This window comes from Rhea americana, unplaced genomic scaffold (genome assembly GCF_003343005.1).
Source record: "Rhea americana isolate MKP2758 unplaced genomic scaffold, rheAme1 scaffold_246, whole genome shotgun sequence".
NCBI lineage: Eukaryota > Metazoa > Chordata > Aves > Rheiformes > Rheidae > Rhea > Rhea americana.
In genome coordinates this window covers 495580-504144 of record NW_028186364.1, presented here as the reverse complement: position 1 = coordinate 504144, position 8565 = coordinate 495580, and the positions used below count along the sequence as shown (strand labels likewise).

At 65.3% G+C, this 8565-nt stretch overlaps 2 protein-coding genes across 3 annotated transcripts; both read left to right on the top strand.

Annotated features, from left to right (window-relative positions):
• The first annotated feature begins 1656 nt into the window (after nt 1-1656).
• Nucleotides 1657-4138, top strand: GJB3 (gap junction protein beta 3). Of its 2 annotated transcripts, XM_085306729.1 has the most exons (2): nt 1657-2522; nt 3317-4138. In XM_085306729.1, the coding sequence occupies exons 1-2, from the start codon at nt 1765-1767 to the stop codon at nt 3330-3332; spliced, it is 774 nt and encodes a 257-aa protein (XP_085162855.1). In that variant the 5' UTR covers nt 1657-1764; the 3' UTR covers nt 3333-4138. The 2 variants fall into 2 exon arrangements, with proteins under 2 accessions (XP_085162855.1, XP_085162854.1); XM_085306728.1 differs by lacking the exon at nt 3317-4138 and having other exon boundaries at nt 1657-2589.
• Nucleotides 4139-5099: 961 nt separating this feature from the next.
• Nucleotides 5100-8394, top strand: GJA4 (gap junction protein alpha 4). Its single transcript, XM_085306727.1, has 2 exons — nt 5100-5457; nt 6346-8394. The coding sequence occupies exon 2, from the start codon at nt 6367-6369 to the stop codon at nt 7393-7395; it is 1029 nt and encodes a 342-aa protein (XP_085162853.1). The 5' UTR covers nt 5100-5457; nt 6346-6366; the 3' UTR covers nt 7396-8394.
• The last annotated feature ends 171 nt before the right edge of the window (nt 8395-8565 follow it).

Genomic DNA, 8565 nt, shown 5'->3' with positions numbered 1-8565 from the left:
GGGCGAGTCGGCGGCGGCGGCTTTGCCCCCTCCCGCGGCCGTTCCCCGCCGCGGGCGCATTCCTTCCGCGTGAGCGGCGCGAGCACCCTGCGGTGAGCAACGCGGGCGCGGGCAGGGCTTCGCCGGCCCCGGCGGCGGCCGTGTTGGGGCGTGCGGCGAGCCGTTCCTGCGCGCGGTGCTGGCAGCGATGCACTCGCAGTTTTGTTGCATAGCCCGGCGGGGGCATTTCTTTTGCTTGGCAAAGTGGCTGGTGTGGCCCAGCGGCACGAGCGTGGCTTGCAAGCTGAACGTAGCGCTTTTCCCAGCTACAACCTCCAAAATCCCAGAATGTTTGCTTAAAAATTGGACCATTACTGGGGGAAGTGAGGCATTTTGAGCTCAAATTGTCCCAGGCTTTGAACAAAGATAAGCAAAATTTTGCAGTTGTTCACAAAACTGAACTCATCTTGCAAATGGAAATAAAATGAGAGAATCTCGTCTGAGAGGCTGCAGTGCTCCTCGCTGGCCCTGCCCTCCCTACGCGCCCCGGGTTCGCAGGGAGTTTCCCTCTGATTTTCCGAGTGCCTGTCCAAACCTCGCTCATGGTGTAAACCCCTCTGGAGCTTCCGGGAGCGGAGGCTGCCGGGCTCGCACTGCTCAGGAGTAAATGTTATTCAGAGCGACTCGGTGAACGTTAACAGCACAGGGACGTAGCCGAGCCGGGTGTTCTCGTGCAGCCCTCCACCACCGGAGACACGGTTACAGCCACGAAGACAACTGTTGCTAACTCATCTCTGGGCTAAAGAAAAGCAACCCGGGATTTCTACATCCAGCCGTCTTCTTCYCGCCCGTTGCTTCCCTGGTGGGAGCTGACAGCTCGGGGCGGCGCTTTCGCACCTCTCGCTTTCTGCAGCTCCGCTCGCGCTCGGCTTCCCCTCGGGCGTCACCTTGCAATGGAGAGACCTGGTCCCTCGCACGTCTCCTAATCCCCAGCCCTGCAGCTCCGCTTCGCCTTTGGGCGCAGCAGCCAGTTTAACCCAATTTAACCCCGTTTTACTTGTGCAGAAACCCGAGGCTGGGGAGGCCAGGGCCCCGCTGGGCTAGCGATGGGATGGGGGATCCCGGAGGTCTCCCCAGGGAAAAGTCCCCAGCCGTCCCCAAAAGGCCCTTCYGCATGGGTCGCTCCAGCCCCGCATGGCAGATGGGGTCTCTGCTCCGGACGGAAACGTGCTGGAGGGTCACCGCCGGCCCCCTCCCCCGGGCCCTGCAGGACGCGGGGCTGTTTTTGGCACAGGCCCTTGCTTTGCTGAAGTATTGACCTTCCCATACAGCTGGTCCCCGTCTGACTCTCAGGGCACGGCCTCTTCTTGTTTATCCTGGCCTATGCTGGGGGATTCGCTGCCAATTTATACCAACATACGCAATCAGACCCAGATTGCTGTTGGCAGGAACTTCACCTGGTTCCTCATCACTTACCAAAAAGCCTCTATCATAAGGAAGAGCCGAGAGGTTGAGTCATGCCTGAACATCGCAGTGAGTCAGCGCGGGACCCAGCAGTGCCACCATCCAGCCCATGTTTTATTATCTGGGCGCGGGATGGGTTCCTCCACCSCAAATGAGTGCAGCATTAGGGAGATTAAGGAGCCTGAGAAAGCCCAGACCCTGCTGAAATGCAGGGAGAGATGAGCTGGCCAGTTATTATTTCCCACTGCATCTCTTTACCCGCCGTTTGTGTTGCTGTTCCTCCAGGTTGGGTGACTTCGGCCCCTGCCAGCACCAGCTACCATGGATTGGAAAACGCTACAGGCACTGCTCAGTGGGGTCAACAAGTACTCCACAGCCTTCAGCCGCATCTGGCTCTCCGTGGTCTTTGTCTTCCGCGTGCTGGTCTACGTGGTGGCAGCCGAGCGCGTGTGGGGAGATGAGCAGAAGGACTTTGACTGCAACACACGGCAGCCAGGGTGCACCAATGTCTGCTACGACCACTTCTTCCCCATCTCCCACATCCGCCTGTGGGCCCTGCAACTCATCTTTGTCACTTGTCCTTCCCTCCTGGTCATCATGCACGTGGCCTATCGGGAAGACCGCGAGAGGAAGAATCGTGAGAAGAACGGGGAGAATTGCCCCAAGCTCTACAGCAATACGGGCAAGAAGCACGGTGGGCTGTGGTGGACCTACCTGCTCAGCCTCTTCTTCAAACTTATCATAGAGATACTATTCCTCTACCTCCTCCACAAGATGTGGGACAGCTTTGACCTGCCACGGCTCGTCAAGTGCGCTAGCGTGGACCCCTGCCCCAACACTGTAGACTGCTACATTGCTCGGCCAACTGAGAAGAGAGTCTTCACCTATTTCATGGTTGGGGCYTCCTCCATCTGCATTGTCCTCACTGTCTGTGAGATCTTCTACCTCATCTTCAAGCGGGTTGTCCGGACTGCACGAAAATGGAAGAAGTCCACCAAGCGCTCTGTGAGCTACAGCAAGGCCTCCACCTGCCGATGCCACCTCAARCTGGAAGAGAAGGAAAACAAGTCCCAGAATAGGTCTGTGGCAGCCCCGCGGGCCTCAGCTCCCAACCTGACTTTGATCTGACAGGGTTGTGGAAGGGGAAGAGGGAGGGAAAATGCCCTGGCAGGTGCCAGGAATAACGACCTCTGAGGTGGCCATCGGCAATGCCACCACCAGGCTCTTCAGCTGCGACCTCAATGGCTATAAAAGGGAGGGGAAGCATGTTCATGCGAAGTCTTTTCCTTAGTGCCACCAACTGACCACACCTTGTCTGGGAATGCCTCTGCCAAGGCTTGTTAGGGMAGCAAGGAAGGGACAGGGTCCTCGCAGGGGTGCTGCGTGTGACAGCCCCTCTTCGTGTGCATGCTACAGGAGTTTGCAGCCAAAGAGCACCTCTGAGCRCAGAAGCCCGTGCTCTTCACACCGCACCAGAGCGTGCAGTCCAGTAGCTGGGTGCTTCTCTCCTCTGTGCTCAGACAGCTCGGAGAGGAGGAGGGAGAACCGTGGGAGCCCTTATGTCGGGGGAGAAACGATGGATGTAAAGTTGCTGGAGGGACCACAACCTCGGCAGTCTCCATCAGGTGCTGTTCGCCCCTGCCCCCTTTTTGCGACGGGCCATACGGGGCTGGTAACCGCACAGGCTCCGCGGCTGTACGGGGAGCGAGCGAGGGGCTCCGCGTCTCTCCACCCGGGCAGGACCTCCCCAGGGAGCTGCGAGCCGAGGTGTAGGGGGTCTGTGGAAGAGCGCCGCGGGGACGGGGGGCAGGTCCTCGGGGGCCCCTTGGCGCCAGGGCGGCGGCGTGCCTGAGAGTGTCTGTTCTTTCCGCAGAGGCGAGGAGATGTGAGCTCCCGCCCGGCCGAGCCCGGTTCAGAGACCCTGCCCCTCGGCCCACGAGCTCCTCACGCCTGCGAAGCGCCCGAACCACTCAACCTCCACGAGCAACGACCCAGCCCAGCAAACGGACGCCCGCGAGCGTGCTTTAGGGCTCTCGCCGATGCCCGGCGCCGTGCGCCAGCGCCGGCTCCACGGCCGGGGCCCTCGTCCTGCTGCGGCCGGAGGAGGAGCTGCCGTGGCCCCGTCGTGCTGCCAGCGCGGTGCTGCAGGGTGTTCAGGAGCCCCGAGCGGTCGCCGACGAGCGGGGCTCCTTCGGGGCGACCTGCCGGTCCTGGGGCACGGCCAGGTCCCCCTCTTTGCTCACGCACGCGCTGCGCCGGTGCTGCCGCAGGCTCCCCCGCTTCCCTCGGTGCCGGGGCCTTTGCACCCCCTCCTCGCCTCGGACGGACGTGTCGCGATGTCGTCAGCTGCGTATCCAAACGGCCAATAAACCTTCGGGACCTGCTCCGCGTGCCGCGAGTCCGGGCTGGGGAGTGGCGCGGGCGCACGGGGCGCTTCCCCGGGAGCCTGCGGCAGCCGGAGGCGGTCGCCCCCGGGTGCTCCCGGCCCAGCTGGGACCGGCGCAGGCCGAGCCCCCCCCCCCGAATCCCGCCTGCCGGGCGCCTGCTGCCGGCTCGGCGTTATCCCGGCTTGTCACGCGCCGTGAAGCTCTAATTCACCGCAACCGCCCGCTGGCCCCTGAGGAAATCAAGGAGGGATCAGCATCAATTATTTACTAAACCTTGATAAATATTACAATAAAGAGCAATGATTTCCGTTTAATCTCTCCTTAAGCAGCTCGATGCACAGGGTCTGCCGGCGGGCGCTCCRGCCAGCCGGGGTTTCCAGCGCCCGGCCGGCTGCGGTGCCCCGTCCCGCGGCAGCACCCTGCCCGCGGGCCGGGCGCGAAGGCTTCGGGCGCCCACGAGCCGGGCACGGCCTCTCGGCGGGTGGGGCGAGGTGGAAGCAGGAGGGCCGGCGCGCGCGGGCGGTTCTGGAGCGATGCCCCGGCGTCGGCGTGCCCGGCCCGGCTGGCAGGGCCGAGATGTCACCGGCGACAGATGTCGGGCCACGCCGCGGTGGCAGCCGTCAGCCGGAGGCGGTCGCGAGGGGGATTTGGTATTTGTGGCAGGAAACGTGCTCCCGCCTCCGCAGCACCCCCATCTTGCCGACAGAGCAGCGCGGGCGGTGCAATTATTTTATATTAAATATAATGATGTTTTTGCTGCTCCACCCACCGCTCGGCCCCAGTGCTGTCCTGGAGGACGGAGCGTCTGGGTGCTGGAGAGCCAGCGGCATCCCGCCGCGCGCGCGGACCGGCCCCGGTTTCCCCTGCTTGCCCGAGCCCAGGCGCCGGCCGCCCCGCAGCAGCGAGCTGAGGCCGGCGGGAGCCCTCTCCGCCGCGCCGGCTTATCCGGGCGGGAGGAGAGCCGGAGGGGCCCTTTGCTCTCCCCAGGGCAGGGCCGGCGGCGCGGGCAGCACCGCGAGCCGCACTCCGCCTGCAGCTCGCAGGGCGCCAGCCGGCAGGGAAATCCAGGGAAATCCAGCTGCAGGCCACATGTCCCCGTGCCGCTCGCCCCGTGCCGGTGCCGCACCAGCGTTCAGGGACGGCTCGCGGCCGTGGCACGCACCGGCGTCCCGGGCTCAGCCCCGGCCGGCCGCGCCGGGCTGATCGTTATTATTTCAGTCTCGACTAACTTGTTTGCTTCTGCTTCCTATTTCCAGGCTGCGCTGGCCCCGGCCGTCACTCGCTGTCCGACGCGGGGGCATCCCGGCCGGGCGGCTCTCTCCGGACCCGCCGCCCCTTTCCCCTCCCTGCGCGGTGCCGGGGGCGGGGGCCGGGCTTCCCGAAAGGCCGGAGGGAGAGCGAGGGGGCCGCGGGGCCCAGCTCCCCGCGCCCCCGCCGCTCGGCTGTCGCTTTAAGCCCTGGTCCCTGGGTTTCCTGCCGGCGCTCCTCCTCCGCGGGCTCCCCTGGGTCCCCTCGGTGGCCAGAGCCTCCCAGGCCCCGGCTGCTCACATCCTGCGCCGCGCCAGACGCAGGCTGGACGTGCCCGGCGCCGGGCGCTCGCTCCGCAGCGCCCGCCCGTGCTGCAGAGGTGAGTGTGCAGCGCCGGGCACCCCGGGCGCCCGCGCGGAGCCGCCGCGGGCCCCGGTGCCCTCCCGGGTGGCATCTGCCCTGGCGCGGCGGGCGCCCGCTTTCTGCTTCGGCACGCAGGGTCACCCCTCACCGCCTGCCCCGGGCTTCCTGCTTCGCCACCCTCGCCACCGCCGCTGGATGTCCCTTTAACAAGCCAGCTGGCACCTCTGGTTGCTTAATTGGCTGGGGTTAATTAGGGGTCAGGGCTGTGCCTGCTTCCTCTCTCCCAGCTGGCTCGCAGGGCTTGGGCGCCCGCGGGGAGATGCGGGGAAGCCTCGCCGGGCGGCAGGGGTGACGCCGAGGGACGCCGGGAGCCGCGACCCGACCCGCCGCGGTGAGCGGGGCTGCACCGCGCCGCCGGCAGAGGCACCGTCCCCTCCGTCCGCGGTGGCCTGGCCGGGGTCCGGGTGGCTGCTGCGCCCCGGGCGCTGGGGTTTCGTGGGCTCCCGCGGCGAGGCGGTGAAGGGCTGGAGGTCCAGGCTGCTCGGAGCCGTCCCAGGGCGCGGCAGGCTGGGCGGTGGGTGCCCCTCCGGGCCGGGGCGCGAGCGGGACGGCCCCGCGGGCTGTCGTCGCGGGCRCCCCTTGCCCTGTGCTGCGGGGAGGCACCGCCGCGGCACGCGGCCCGGGAAGGTGTCCGTCTGTCCTCCCTGCATCGGGCGCTCCTGCCCGCCGGGCGTGTGCCGCCTGGGGTGCCCTCGGCGGGTTCGCTCCGTGCCGGGAGCCTCTTCAGAGCAGCCGCATCCCGAAAGAGCCCGAGGTTTAGCCAGCCCCGCCTGCCCCTCCCTGCGCGGCCCAGKGGGGACCCGGAGCATTAACTTCTCTCATTTCCCCTCCTCTCTGCTGCCAGAGACGCGAAGCTCCCTAGAAGATGGGCGACTGGGGTTTCCTGGAGAAGCTGCTGGACCAAGTCCAGGAGCACTCGACCGTGATCGGGAAGATCTGGCTGACCGTGCTCTTCATCTTCCGCATCCTCATCCTGGGCTTGGCCGGGGAGTCCGTGTGGGGGGAYGAGCAGTCCGATTTCGTGTGCAACACCAAGCAGCCGGGCTGCACCAATGTCTGCTATGATAAAGCCTTCCCCATCTCCCACATCCGCTACTGGGTGCTCCAGTTTCTCTTTGTCAGCACTCCCACCTTGATTTACCTTGGCCACGTTGTCTATCTCTCCCGTCAGGAGGAGAAACTGAAGCAGCAAGAAAGTGAGCTTCGGGCCATCCATAGCAAGGACCCCAAGATAGAGCAGGCCCTGGCAGTGGTGGAGAAGAAGATGTCCAAGATCTACGTGACAGAGGATGGGCGGCTCAAGATCCGAGGGGCCCTGATGTGGACGTACATCATTAGTGTGATCTGCAAGAGCATCTTCGAGGCTGGCTTCCTCATTGGCCAGTGGTACCTCTACGGCTTTTCCATGGTGCCCCGTTACGTGTGTAAGAGGGACCCTTGTCCTCATCAAGTGGACTGCTTCATCTCCCGCCCTACTGAGAAGAGCATCTTCATCATTTTCATGCTGGTGATGGGCCTCATCTCCTTAATCCTGAACCTCCTGGAGCTCTTCCACCTCTGCTGCAAGAACCTGCTTAGCAACATCAAGAAGGTGTCGGTGCCGACCAGCCCAACCCGGGACGCCTTTGTCGACGACATGGTCTCCGGCCCCTACCCGCCCAAGCACTACCCCTTCCTCCCCATGGGCGAGAGCCACACGTCGCCGTACCAGGCCTACAACAAGCTCTCCAGTGAGCAGAACTGGGCCAACTTCAACAACGAGGAGAACCTGGCCCTGAGCAGCGGCAGCAGGCCCCTGTCGGACCCCTACGCCGCGAGGGCCGCCGAAGCCCTGGCCCCCGAGAAGCAGTGCAGCCGGCCCAGCAGCTCGGCCTCGAAAAAGCAGTACGTCTAGCGGCGGGCCGGCGGGCGAGGGGTCCCTCCGGCTCRCGGAAGCGCCGGAGCCGCCCGCCCTGGACCGGGGCGCTGCGCTGCCGGGACGAGGCCGCTCGCTCCTCCACCGCTGCGAGAGACTTTGGGGCGCGATGCTTCGCTCTGGGACACAGTGCTTCAGGGACGCGGCTGAGCGCATCCGTGCCCCGAGGGCAGAGCCTTTTCTCTCTTCCTTTTTTTTTTTTTTTCCCATGTATACTGTAAACAAGGAAACTACGGAGAAACTTCCCCGGGGCTGTGTCGGGAGGATCCTCTGGGAGGATCGGCTGTGGGAAGCAGTTTGCCTCCGGCCCCACGGAGCCCTCGGCTGGCAATGCACCACCTAACGGGTCGCGCTCGCTGGCCATACCCATCGTCCACGAGCCCAGCGCCACGCTGGCACCAGCACGGTGTTCGCAGGGCTGCAACGCGGGGAGGGCTCGCAGAGACACTGGCCCCGAGCGGGGCAAACCGAGGCAGCGGGCGGCCCCGGGGACCCCCGTCTCTGCAGGGCCGCCCACTCCGCGCTCCCGGGAGCACGCGTGCTCCCCCCCGCCCTGCCGCATCCTGTCCCCGGGCCCTTTCCCATGCGACGTGTGTCTCTAAGTTATTTTTAACCTGCTGGCCTGACCATGAAGTTTTCTGCCTTAAAGGTGCAGTCGTGCGGCGGGGCCCGGGCAGGAGCGGAGCGCTGTGTCCCACCGTGGCCCCCGAGCCCTGTGGGCGAGGATCTGGCCTGGCARCTGCTGGTTTGGTGGTGGTGGTGGGGGGGGGTTATGGTTTTTTATGACTTTGCACAAGTCATCTGCCGCCGCCGAGGAGGGGCGGGAGCCTGCCCCGCGCCTTTCCCGGGCCCCGTGAGGCCCGGAGAGGTGACACAGGATCAGCGCGTCGCTCCTCGGAGCTGTTTTGTATCTTCTTTCCCTCCCCCCTGCAGACTCAGAATGGTGCAAATCGTTAAATAAAGTGGAATGAACGAAAACGCCGCGTCCTGGTGCCGGCGGGGGCGGCGCGGGGGGCCTCCCGCCGCGCTGCGGGCGGACCCGGAGCTGCTCCCTGCTGCATAATAGGTGGAAACGAGCCGCAGATAACGACTCAACGCGCCCGGGGCAGAGCCCGCTAGCCCGGCCGAGGGCTGCTTGCGCGGGGGGGG